Raw genomic sequence first — 14060 nt, 5'->3', positions numbered from 1 at the left:
AGAATGAAATCTGTTGGTAGGGTTCAACAGCTAAAAGGTGAGATAGAAAAAGGAAAAAAAAAAGTAGCACATTTGCCCTAGGTATGTTGGAGGTGTGCAGCGCACCAAATGAAATTTCTTTTCTTTCTTTTTTTTCGAAAAGGAAAAGAGTGAAGGAAAAACAGAATGTTAGCTTGTTAGAAACAGGGTAGCTTTGGCTCCTAGCCCTGTGAGCAGGTCTGCAATTAGAAATGTGATTATATTTAGCATGAAGGAAGATGGCACCCAAATTATCTGTTTCTCAAGAAACTTCCTAGAACTCACAATACTTTGGAGACTGGCACTGATGATGATTCTTTTCCTTTTTTGTGTGGCATTCTAGCTTTGCTGATTTATACCTGTTGTGGTGCATTTCTCAGGAAATAATCCTTACACTAGTTGCTTCTGATTTGTTCCCATTTTGGTTTACACAAAATGGTGGCACACATTTAAGACAGATGCACACAGAGGACACAATGGAATATGACAGCAGAACATGGATTCTTTACAATAAAAATCCATTTGCTGAAGTTGTCTTCAAAGACATACTTTTTTTTTGCCTTTTGCAAGGGCAGCACAAGATGCTATGTATCTCAAGATAATAAAGCAGCTGATGGGTTTTTGAAAACAAACGTACATCGCAGATGATAATAGATGGCTTTTAAATGTGTCCATTTCAATCAACATGTTTCCATGAGAACAGACTTTTTCCTCTGTGTGACTTGCTTCACAATCTCAAAGCAGTTTAAAGTGCTCTTCTAACATTTTAAAGTGCAAAGAATATATTGAATATACACTTGGAATATGGCACAGTTCAGTTGGGATGTTTTGGCCATAGAGGGATCACCAGGCATAAATGTAAACCCTTTCTTTTGAGTGGCGTAGCAGAGATAGCTGCAGCATTCCAAGCCTCGGTTGCACAATGCTTATTACATAAAGATAATTGGACAGACATGGCAGGTGATCCTATAGAGTTTAAATTAAAGGGGCAGTGTATAGAACAACGATTCTCATGACAGATGTCAACAATCAATATACCTTGCTCGAGATACTTCGTAGCTTTCACTAGCTTAATAAAATCAACCCAGAGGGATAAAAGAGAGCACAGAACAATCAAAGATATTTGATATGAATTAACTAGCCAACCATTATTGCTCTTTATAAATTTGAAGAGCAGGATGTGCGTAAACAGCATTGTAAGGTTTCTTCCCGAGCCCTCCGTTCTATTCTTACAAACAGCTCTTTAATAATGCTTTAGACATGAAGGGGAGTTTTGAATCCACTTATGCAAATCCACTCCAATTCACTGTGGGGAGGAGTTGCGGTGGACCATGTGGCCACCCAGTCCCCTCAGGGGGCAGGGGAACAAAGTGCCGGAGGTTCCTGGCCATGTGATCGACTAGCCAGCCAACCTGCTGGCTGGGGAGGCGTGGCCGGCCCCCATTTTAACCAAGGCGTGAGCCAGAGAGCTTCCTCTCGGCTCACTTCCTCAATCTCCTGCCGCCCTCCCTAATTTGCAGGTTTCAATATCGGCCTTGTTATGGACCTTGGTTGGTCATCGTTGAGGGGTCTAGTAGGAATTTTTCCACTTGGCAAATTGGCATGGGCCATTTGGTTTTCGCCTACCTCGTAGCAATCGTCACAACTTTGTAAGGTTTGGCATTGGTTGATCTTATGATGGGGCAGGGGAGGTGTGGCCATCATCTGCCCCTCCAAGCTTAAGGGTATTCCGTTAAAGGAATTTGGGGGTGTGGATCTTGTCCAAAGCCTGGGGCGGGGCTAGGGTCTTGCCACGACCCCGTCAGGAACCCTGGGGGAGCTCAAGTTGGTTTGCATCAATAGGGCTCCCCCTACCGGTGGTTGACCCTTACCGGGGCTGCTTGATGGGCAGGAGTCAGATATAGTTGGGTCAATCCAATGCTTAAGTTAATACCACTCGCATTCTGTAACAAATAAAGTTGCGGCCTAAATTTGCCTAATATCATTAACCTAATATCGTGTCCTTGTGTTTTATTCACCATCGAGGGGGTGGTTTCGGGGTCTAAACACGCAATAAGTGGAATGGGTCAAGGACCCAATACCTTGAAAAAGTACCTTTGCTCATTGCATTCTCATAATACACCTACCATACTCTCTGCACAATCCATGCTGGGCAACAAATTGCCAGTGCCTCTGATGGGGACTGAATGGAAGAGTTGGAGGGATTGACAAAGTGCTAACTAAATGCAAGCAGGGAGTGACCATCCTGAAGATGTACCACAACACCTGTAACTTTTCCAATGCATTTTTATTTATTTTTTCAGTTTGGTATCTGGAAGAGAAAGATAATATGGAAACAGAAACATTGCATTGAGCAGCAATTTCATCTTTTTCTACTGAAAAGTGAGTTTGAGCTGTTGTGCCTTAACAAACACAAACAGCTGATCCATAACTATCTGAATGTAATTGGACACTGCTGCATATAAGCTCTCATCAACCTTTATGCCAGGGATAGAGAACCTGCAGCCTTCCAGATGTTGAACTTCCAGCTCCTATCATTCCACTTGGTCATTCTGGCTGGAGCGGAAGGGAGTTGGAATCCAACAACATCTGGCTTCCTAGTCCCTGCTGCATGCCAATTTGCTTGCATCAATTTTGCCTATGGCATAAATAATGCAGATTGTGGTTATTATGTTTCTGTTAATGTCCTACGAAAGCCAAACAAAGCACTCAAGGAACACATAATACATTACAGATGAATCTTCCTATAGTTAAAACATAATACTACAAGAGAGAAACTAAGCGGTGATTTATCAAAGTGAGCAAACCAAGGAAGCATCTTATCATGTGCAACTGCCACACAGGTGCTGCAGTTGTGTGTATTGAGGCTGGGGGAAAGGATTCATAGCATTCTTCTGTCCCAACATACAGAATGTAACATAGTGTGTATATATTACATATATTTCATGCAAGCCCTTCCCTTCAAAAAAGATTGGGGAGCTCACATTAATCATTTATTTGTAAATATATAATATATGTAATGTTATAGATATGGTAGTTGTTGTTAATTTGGGGATAATTTTGCTGAGGGGGGAAGATGACAAGATCTTATTCACCTGCCCTGAGTTGTAGTTACAGGTAGGTAGCTGAGTTGGTAACTATGAATTTTATTCCAAAATGCAAGTGAAGTATGGTACGCCAATAAACCAATTGATTCATTGAGTTTGTTGTATTTATCACTGGTTATGCAAATTCCAACCCTGGCTGTGGGACACAATTAGCATTGGTGCAATAGCCAGGGATTAACCTGATATGCACTATCCTTGAATGGGTGGCGCTTGTCTTCTCTCCTAAAGAATTAAAGCTGGGTGAGGGGCACCTCTGTACATGGTTGTGTTCAGAAATTCAGAAGGTCACTGTTACATGGTCAAGCGGTAATCGTAAAGTTGTATTAAGATGAGCTTTCCCATATCCCACAATTTATTTCAAGGGGACAAACAATGATAAGCAACTTATTCAATGAAAAGTATAAAAGAGAGGGGACTGGTGCAATATTCTTTGTCAAAGACTTGACATATCTAGGAAAACATATTCCAGGACATCCTTCTCCTCTTCCATTTCCTCCTGACATAATTCAGGCAAATGATAGGTTGATATTAAACAAAAAATTGCAAACTATGATTTGTGCTTTCCTTCCAGATGCACAGATTGCCTACTCAGAAGTAATGTCAAACTATAGTTTGCCTAAACCAGGAAGTCAGGGAAGGAATTGAAGTGTGTAAGGCAGAGCTTTCCAAACTGTGTGTTGTGACACGTTAGTGTGTTGACTGCACTGTGCAGGTGTGTTGCACAAATGCTGTTATAAGGGTTAAGTTTAACCTCCAGTTTGCTTGTAAAACTGAATTACTGTGTTGCAAAATGATGCATGTCTAAAAAGTGTGTCACCAACATGAAAAGTTTGGAAAGCTCTAGCGTAAGGGGAGTTCATGAACTTATGGCTCAGACAAATGTCAAACCATCATTTGACTGTTTTGTCCAAGCCATGCTAACCTTGGAATCTGTGCCACAATCAAGTTTTATTAGTGTCTTCAATTTAAATAATATCGGAAGTTGAAATGGAGTTTAATGTCGGATTCAATTAATAAGTCCTATCAGCGGAAGTCTACACAAGGAGTTCTGCTTGTGCAACAGGGCTTCCCCTGGGCATGCCCTGTTAGAATGATCAACACAGTGCAAAGTTATGCCCCCTATGGTTCTTTGGGATGCATTCAGCCAAGTTTTATTCAGAAATAAATGCCCCTGACTTACTCATGTCCATTCATTTCGGTGAGTCTATTCTGAGTAAAACTTAGTTGAATACCACCCTTTGGGAGGAATTCAACATTGCACTAAGATGATCAGATGATCATGATGTCAGAACAACCATTTTGGCTGAAGCTGAAGGCAGGTTGCTTCCCCATCAGCTTCAAAACATAAATACTAGACCTACAATGTAAAAAGCTTTATATATATATATATATATATATATATATATATATATATATATATATATATATATGTGATTCAACCAACTACTTGCCTAGCTTTTGTAAAGTGTGAGGCTACACTCTCTGGTCAAATTTTCACCACTATATTACTATAAACAATCATTGCTTCCTCCAAAGAATTCTGGAAGCTGTAGTTTTATAAAGATGCTGAGAGTTGTCAGAAGACGTCTCTTCCCCTCACACAACTACAATTCCAAGGTTCCTGTGAAAAAGGACTGATTGTTAAATCACTCTGTGAATTGTCATTTGTATGTGCTGGGGAATAGGGGCCTATTAACAATTCTTAGCACCCTTAATAAATTACAGTCTTGCCTGTTTAAAGTGGTATCATAGTGCTTTAAATATTTGGTGGGAATGTGGTCTCCCTATGTATTTAGGATTTAGGATTCATAATGTTGTTTGGCTGAACTGTAAATACTTTTTGCTCCCCAACCCCTGTTCTCCATTTATGTAGTTATATATAATGTATTTTCTCTTCTTTATTCATCCAAAACAATGCTTACAAATGTACACCAAAGGAGAATAAGGACATAAACCCGAGATTTTTCTCCTGAGACTTGAACACAAAACTACCTGTAAATTGATTGTTCTCTGAAGATTTACTTTGTAGAAAATAAAATGTGTGTTTTCAGGCAGGCTCTAATTCAGCAAAATATCCCACTTGGTTTGTGCACCAGACCATGTTCAGAGACGAACACTGGATATTTATGTGTGCCAGAGCTTGGGAGGGATTCAAAAGGACAGAATCCCATGTTCCGTTGTTTGCCTTTGAATGGTGATGACACATTCCAATTCTAACTATGCACACTTTCTTGCAAGTAAGTTCCATTGGAAGACAATAGGGCTCACTTCCACTTCCAAACAGATTTAAGGACCAGCACACGAGGGATACATCGATCATAGATTATAACACAGAAGAACTACAGAGGAAGATGCAGTAAACCACAGACAGGTAATGATGAGATGATGAGATGACAGCTTGGAGAGAATATGGATGTAAGTACAGCTTGGAGAGTTAGAGTTTGACAAAAGCTATGGTGTAAGTGATTTTGAAACCAGGAGCGAAATTATTGTTCAGCCAATATGTTCTTGAAATTTTCTGCTGGAGAGCAATGCAAATTAACTTGTTTTCCATGCAGACAGTACTAAAGAGAGCAACTTAGCCAGTTAGTGCCATGTCGCATCAAGTACTTACTTTTTTTTTCTTTGGGCATTAATACCTTTTGCATCGGGTTTTGTGTGTCACAACCTCAATGGAGTTTACCTAGTCTGTGACATCCCTTGTTGTTTTGATTTAATGAACTGTATTCTAATGTCCTCTGTTGCCCAACAGGGAGCTCAGGTTGATAGGAATTGAAGAAAAACGTCAGAATATAAAATGTGACAGTCTGTAACATATATAAGTTGCAAGCAACATACAGGAAGAAAAAAACAAATAGTGAGAAAGAGAGAGAGAGAAAGAGAAACATGAAGAACATGTAAAAAACTTAATTTGTTACTACACAGTAATTGCATTGATTTTTAGCTATCCCAAAACTTTACAGTTTTAATGTAATATATACATAGTTTTTAATCAGTGCTATCATTTTTTAAAGCCTTATAAATGTTTTATTGTATATTTTAAAATGCACTTTGATGCCATCTGCATACCATAGACTTTATGCTGGCAGAATTTAGCTTAGCATGCTAAACCCAGAGGCCCTTAAACCCAACCTACCTGTGAGTATTTACTCACCAAAGTGTTGCACTGGATCCCTCCAGGAAGTGTAGGTCTCAATAAAGGTACTTCAGGGAATAATCTCTCACAAACCTTACTGGCCAACGCTGTGACCTCCCTCCTAGACAATACCACCATTTAGAGGCACTGTTTCTTGGAGTGAGGTGACATGTTGGTTTACTGACATCTGGAGACAAGGGGTCAAAATGTGAAGGTCAGGCAGTCTTTCTTTGACAGCTGAATCTGGAAAGGTGCACTCCTGAAAAAATGTTGTTCCTGGAAGCACTTTCCTTCCAAAAATGTACCTCAGAACCAGAGGTGGTCTTGCAGTACTTACAGCCTCAACTCACAGTGGTACTGTACCTATGAAATCAAACTAAAATTATAGTAGTTTCATAGTAGGATGCTATAGTCAAAGAACAGGTCAGATATCTGGGGATATTTCACTGTGCTACCTAACGTAGCAGGGAGAGATAATCATTGCAGAAGCTACCTCTCCGAGCCACCACTTAAGATCTTACAGCACCACCCTCCGACTTGAGTTTCAGTCTTAGGTAATAAATAACTACAATATGATGATCTGTAGAATATGAAATGTATGCCATTCAAGGAGCAAAGATGAATGTGAAGGACCACGAGGGCAGAAATGGTTTTGTTTTATGAAAGCAACAAGTACAGAAAGACTTTGAAGTTTACATCATGTATAGAAGAGTAAGAAGAAGTACACCAAGACTTGAGTTCCGCACAAAACCCCATTTGTTTGTTTTTGTTTCTGTATAAACAGCCATAATTTGTTCTGTGCATAAGCAGTAATGTAGTACTGATTTACTACAGTATCCAAAATTCAAAATGATCAGGTCTTCAGCTCCCCATTTATAAAAGTGAAAAAATGCAAAGGCATTGCAAGGACTGATTTCTTTTAAAACCCTGAAAAGCTTTCAGTGAGATCACTATTTTGCAAATTATTTTATTGGCTCTGCCTATAGCCAATATGCCTATAATGTCAGGTCGGACCCTGACATTACAGCAGTGATGTCAATTTACCTCAGTGCAGAAGGTCATAGCTGTCATAGTTGTCAATGTAATCTGTATTTGCCCCACTGTCAGTGGGCAAATGGCTTTGTGGGATGTCACACAAAGAAGAACTCCTCATTTCCCACATGCTCATTTCATTTGGGTGACTGACATTCATACTCATTAACACCAGTCAGTAAAATATCTTAGCTGCACTGTGCTCCTTGCAAAGCATCAATCTATGGGTAGACAATTGTCCAGTTTTGATAGTTAAGGGCTCAGAATACAATGGCTTCTGTTCCTTAACTACACATGGGGTAAATCAACTAGTAGGATATAAAACCTCATTGATGTAAAATTCCTTTAACACAAGCAGCAGATTTATGTTTCAGCCCTGGAAGCGAAGATTCAGGTGATAGTCGATAGTATGGTCACTGAACTGTTTTGCTATTAAGTATTGAAATATGAAATATATTGAAGGAGCTCCTGGCACTTTGAGTTTAAAGACTATTTGATTTATTCCAGGTAGTCAAACTAGGTCAGGATGAGCAAAGGTTTTCAAATACGTGCAGGTTCAGTGCCAGGTTTTTTGGCTGGGTGGGTGGGTGGAATAAAGGCTGGGGTGGGGGTGGGGAGGGACATTGGGGTGGAAGTTTGATTTATTGGTTTATTTCATAAAATTCATACTCCCTTGATTCTAAAAAGAAACCCTCAAGATTGTTCCTACTCCTTATTGAGAGAACATGGGCAGAGTGGTAATGCTGATTCAGAGCTGTGTGTTTCTTTAACATCTCAGCACTGATTAAGTCTGAAAACCCCACAAATCTAAGTTACTAAAATATCCATGCCTTTTAAAAAAAAATTTAAGGCCCAGAAATGAGCAGACTCTTGTGCGACTTTAAGTGCCCAGAAAAACAACAGAGATGCATAATCTCTCTCCTCTGGTCCTGATGAGACATCAGGAAAGGTATGGGTTCTACTACGGTCATCCTGACTTTTGTAACTCATTTTTAAATGGGAAAAAAAAATCTGACTCTATCATGCCTGTTATATAAGCATACTACAAACTTGAACACAGGGATGTTTTCACTGGCTATGGTGTGTTAAGTATGAACTCAGTGTGGGCTAGGCCTTAGGTCTGGAACTAGTCCAGTTTCCATAAAAAAAATTAGAAATAGAATACAGATGGGTAAATGTACATATAGGAAGAGAGGAAGCTCCCTTATTCCAAGTCAGACCACTGGTCCATCTCGCTCAGCATTGTGTACACTGACTAGGCAGCTTTGAAAGGTTTCTGGAGGAAGGTTTTCCCCAGACCTTGGTGATGCAACCTGGGCCCTTCTGCATGCAAATGATGCGCTTTGCCACTGAGCTATGGCCCTTTCCACAATGTACTGCTACATTCATTTATGTCCACTAACTTTGTGGGGTTATACTTATATGCAGCGATGGTCAGGAATCACCCTTCAATAAGGCAAAACAGTTATTTTATTTTTAAAGTAAACGATCACTTATGAGGTAGTGCAATGCAGTAGCATTACTGGTTGTTCCCATTTTAAGTGAGCCACAAAGGCACAGCAATCTAGACTGTCATACAGGAATCTGCATGTTCACCTTAGCTAAATCAGCACAAGCAAAAAGTGGTTATTCTGTGGATTCTGAGTGCTGAATTCATTCCTGCGTGTCTTATAGACACACATTCTTAGGCAATTCTGAGGTGCAGAAAGCATGAAACTACAGCCTATACTTCTCTCCACCTGCAGACCTCTCTACGAGATCTGGTGGGGCCATTTTACTCTCTCCAGCATTCTGTGAGTTTTAGCTGTATCACTCTAAAACTCAAAAGGGGAATATATATAACTTAACATGGTGGCTCTTTCCATATAAAGGTTAGGGTGCAGAGAACCTGAGTAGGCACTTACAAAGTGCACTGTAATTTCACTGGTGCTGGCAGTAAGGACCGTTGGGTGGGGTTACTTACATTTAATTCAATATTTCTATTGACACCCAGACCAAAAGAATCCACTCTGGATTCACAGTAGACTAGAAACTGCACTAAAGCTGGTCAGAGTGTTACTAATGTGCCATGCACAGGCTACTCGTTAAGTGTGCATCTCCAGTGTTATGTATTAGTGTATATAGTTTTCCCTAAGGTCCTCAGGTCCTTGACAGCAACTCTGTAATGTTTAGCAATTGGTTCTTATATGATTTACAGAACCAGATAGTAGCTGATAACTGCTGAAGTCTTTATAAAGAAAGAATGGTACAGTATTATCCTTTGTATTGGAAGGCAAAAACATTTTGGCCTTGTTTTTAACATTCATCACTGACACTATCCATCCCTGGTACTACTTACGGTATTCCATAGCCACTATCGATGTGAGCCAGATGAGATTCCCTTTGGCATCTCCTTTCCTCCAAGTTCTGTGCTGCCCAACCCCTATGAATAACAGTCAGAAGTCTGAGTGTGGTCTACTAGTGATGACTGCAGCAGGCCACTTGCACAGAGACAATGGGTTGTGCAGTGCCAATTTGAGAAAAATAACAATGTCCCTGAATATTATAAACTCCTCACCGCAATGCCCTTACAACCTGCCCCCAAATAAAATATGCAAGTTTTGCTTTAGGCTGCACCGAATGAATGAGTAGGTACTGTAATCCAACCGAATTAAACAAAGTACAAATGGGCTCTGGAGCTGATGACAAGCAGATACGCATTAAGGTTCACACATGCAAGCTGGCCACACCATTTCTCCACGTGATCCTTCTCATGTGTAGGACTGAATGGCAACCCCTCCATGTGAGCTGGGCTGCAACTAAGTGCTGCTCCAATCACACACAGACAAATGGCTGCTGGAGCAGTTCGGTTCAGACTTTCCCACATACAAGAAGAATCACACCAGAGATAACAGATGGCCGCCAGGACCTCTTATGCACAGGGACTGCATGTGAGTTCAGAGCAATTCATGAGAACACGGTGGTTCCACACTGCACCATGGATACACAATCTGCCATGATCTCATTGGGCAGTTGGATGTATGTGACACGCTGCTTCATGAGTGTCCTCTTATCCTCCGTCCTTCACAGAAACATAAACCATTCCTATTTACTCATGAAGAAGGTGCTCCATTGCTTTGTGATGGCATTGTGATAAGCATTTGCAACCTGAGGAGAATGGACAGCAAAAACCACATAGGTGCGCGCGCAAAGGGTAAAATAGTAAAGAGGCAGTCATTGCATGGATTGTGGCCAGCCTGGTGCAATGGAAGTCTTCAAATCAAACTAAAGGGTTAACAAAAAACACCCCCAAAACAAACAAACCCACAGCAAAATATAGTGACAAAAATGAAAGCACTTTACCATCTGTATGGAATATTACAGAGTTCTGCAAAGGAACAAAGTTAATTTTCTGCCATCACTTTCCCATCTCTTAAAAAAAATCAGCGTTTGGCACTGGTGAAGCCACACACACACACAAAGGAAAGTCACGCTTCTTTTGTGTTTTTTCAATAGCATCCACATGCATGGCTATGAAATGGATAGAGGAGATTTTTCACCCACATGGAGTGATATATTAGATTTCCACCAAAAATAAACAAACATATAAATGATACTGCAAGACCATCATAATTATAAACTGGTTCCTTAAACATATCCCTCACTACTAAAGTTTAGTATGAATCACTGTATAAATGACTTTTATCGCAATATATCCCAATGGGAAGTATCTTTTAAAAATAGGCTGATAGTTGCATATGTCTGCAACCAATGCTTGTTTCACCGGCCAAAATAATTTGTGTTTATTATGTTTAAAACTACTATTTCCCCCCACAGAATTGGTCAATGATATTCCATGGGTAGAGGTAGATTATGGGGTTGAACTGATCAGATCAAAGCCCTGTAACTTTGTGTGCTCTTTGAGGAGTCTCATAAAACTGAGATAATCCCATAACTAACCACTAGCCATGGGATATTATAATATATTCCATGATGACTAGTATTTTTATTCCCCACCCCCAATTTTGAACTAATATGAAATATAGTTTAGTCTGACTGGGAATATTTTCTTATTGCTGTCATTTATCACTATAATTAACAAAAAAAATATCGTAATAAAGTACCCTGTGAGATTATCGCTCATGGCTCTTGAGAATAAGTCTGCACAAGATGGTCAATGTTCTCCCCTTTTCAGTCAGCCTTGACTGTGGGGAGGGTTGAAGGAGCTGTAGACTGTGGACCTTTTGTGAGAAGCCATTGATGCTCCTCCTGTTCAGAGCTCTAAATGCTAAGCTTCCATGTTGATTATGTCGCTACTTGTTACAAAATTGGTTGGGTCGCGTGGTGTGGAATAAACACCCTTACATTTAGCCTTGTTCCCTTCCGAATCACATTGTGCTTCTGTGGGAAATCTAAGCTATCATTCTAATGGGTGGCTAACCATCTGGAAAAAAATATACATGGTTGTCTCATGAAATCTGCATGTATTGATGTAAGTTTATCCTTTAAGGAGGCACCTGGTTTCTGAAATGTAAATGGTGTTCTGCAACTCAAAAAACATCTAGGAACAAGGGGGGGGGGATATCCAGGGTGTGTGGGAATTGTGTACTTGTGTGTACTTGTTTTGCTGGGCATGACCTGCGCCCCTGGCTCCCAGTATGCCAGGAAGCATTTCACTAATGGGAACCATCCTGATGTATTAATGCAGCCCGGCAAACATAAGCTGTAAATTTCTAAAAAATATTCTTCCACTAGCTGTATTAACTCTTAAAATCTTTTGAGTGTCCCTTTAAACAGGACCAATATTAAGGCTCCTAAAGCGTGCGCTCCTAAGTTTCACTTGTCAGCTTCTCCTGTACCATTTTGTCCCTGCAACCTGTATGTCCCACACATTGTTCCATGTGTGGTGGTGGGACAGTAATGGGATAATGTGCTACCCATTGCGCTAAGAAAGCAGTCTGACTGAATCTTTCAATCTCTACAAAGGATGGAGGTTAAAGGTCAGATGGACATTCCTCTAAGAGGTTTCCTACCTGCTCTGTTAATTTCTAACATTTCTTCTTGGGCGAGTGGGCATGTGTCGCTCTGAGTACTGTGGTGTGGAGAGTTTATGACAGATTTACAATAATTGGGGGATCCCGGCTGGGGCGGCCGTGGGATATGCTTCTTTTTTTTCTTTGGTAGCTTCTGCTTAGCCATAGCTAAGGAGTAATACATTCCGAAATTGTTCACAATGACGGGTACAGGCATGGCAATGGTCAGCACGCCTGCAAGAGCACAGAGGGCCCCCACCAGCATGCCTGACCAAGTCTGAGGATACATGTCTCCGTAGCCCAGGGTAGTCATGGTGACTACAGCCCACCAGAAGCCAATGGGGATGTTTTTAAAGTGTGTGTGTTCGCTGGCACTAGGATCATTGGGTTTAGCACCTATTCTCTCGGCGTAGTAGATCATTGTGGCAAAGATTAAGACGCCCAATGCCAAGAAGATGATGAGCAGCAAGAATTCGTTTGTGCTGGCACGGAGGGTATGACCCAAGACCCGCAGCCCTACAAAGTGGCGGGTCAGCTTGAAAATTCGCAGGATTCGTACGAATCGGACGACCCGCAGGAAGCCCAAGACGTCCTTAGCAGCTTTGGAAGACAGGCCACTGAGTCCAACCTCCAAGTAGAAAGGCAGAATGGCCACAAAGTCAATGATGTTCAAGGTGTTTTTGATAAATTCCGTCTTGTTCGGGCAGAAAATGACCCTCATTAGGAACTCAAAAGTAAACCAAACGACGCAGACCCCTTCAATGTAGGTTAGGAAGGCCTCTGTCTCCGCCTCCCGGTAGATGCGCACGTGGGTATCATTCCCAACAATTTCCGTCTCCGTCTTGTTAACGATGGGATTAAATCTCTCATGGGTCTCCAGGCAAAAGGTAGTGATGGAAACCAGAATGAAGAAGAGGGAGGCAAATGCGATATACTGTGGAGAGAAAAAACAGGAGAAAGCTGTTAGGCAGCAAAGTTTGTTTGTGAGGAGGGGAAAACACAAAGCGTATAGAGATTTGCTTGTGAGACATTAAAGAAAATAATACCAGTAGAAATGGTGCTGCCTGGCTGCAAGTGCTCAACACCTATTTAGCAAAGCAACAAGGTCCATGGCCAAGCTAGCTTATGATCTTTGGAGTGGCTTACCTACAGTTTAGGAAACGTGTATTGAACCATCTTGTTCCATTGTAAAATATTTCCTAGAGCTGCCAATACCCTGTAGTTTGGGGACTTATTTGATGCCTCATATCATGGGACAACCTGGAGCTGATGTAGATCCAAACTGAATCAGGGGACTTGTACAGCCCTAATTGTTTAAATAGGATTAAAAAGCTCAATTAAACATACTGTCAGTGGCAAGGAGGTGGCAGACATGTGAGATTCTTTGCCTGTGTCTCCTCCTTCACCCCTTCTCTTTGTGACCCACTGCATGTTTAATTAGGGTTTAGAACTATGATTAAACATGGGGTCACCCGGCTGCTCTGGATTGCTCTGAGTAGACCTGACCCAGGACAATCTGGGGCTGTCTTGACCTGCTCTGGGCCAATCCCAGATGGGTTCAGGATCTGGGATTTGTCCTAAGACAGGGCACAGCCCTAGTATTTTGTTTCACTTTGTTTCACTCTTCATCTCAAAATCAAATTCTTTTCAGAAAAAGCATATGTTTAGATTCTGTACTAAAGAGGATGTGTGAATCCCATTTTGATCTCCTGCACATTCTGAAATCATATGCAGCTGATGCAGCAATTGGGCCTG

The 14060-nt window shown here is 41.0% G+C and overlaps 1 protein-coding gene across 1 annotated transcript; it reads right to left on the bottom strand.

Moving 5' to 3' along the window:
* Window positions 1-12181: 12181 nt before the first annotated feature.
* On the bottom strand, window positions 12182-13736 carry LOC118087587 (potassium voltage-gated channel subfamily C member 1). The gene is made up of 2 exons (XM_060273851.1): window positions 13653-13736; window positions 12182-13239 (listed from the first exon to the last, which is right to left on the bottom strand). The coding sequence occupies exons 1-2, from the start codon at window positions 13734-13736 to the stop codon at window positions 12274-12276; spliced, it is 1050 nt and encodes a 349-aa protein (XP_060129834.1). The 3' UTR covers window positions 12182-12273.
* Between the last annotated feature and the right edge of the window lie 324 nt (window positions 13737-14060).

This window comes from Zootoca vivipara, chromosome 1, assembly GCF_963506605.1.
Source record: "Zootoca vivipara chromosome 1, rZooViv1.1, whole genome shotgun sequence".
NCBI lineage: Eukaryota > Metazoa > Chordata > Lepidosauria > Squamata > Lacertidae > Zootoca > Zootoca vivipara.
Note: the sequence above shows the minus strand (reverse complement) of the source record. Positions and strands in the feature narration are given on the sequence as shown.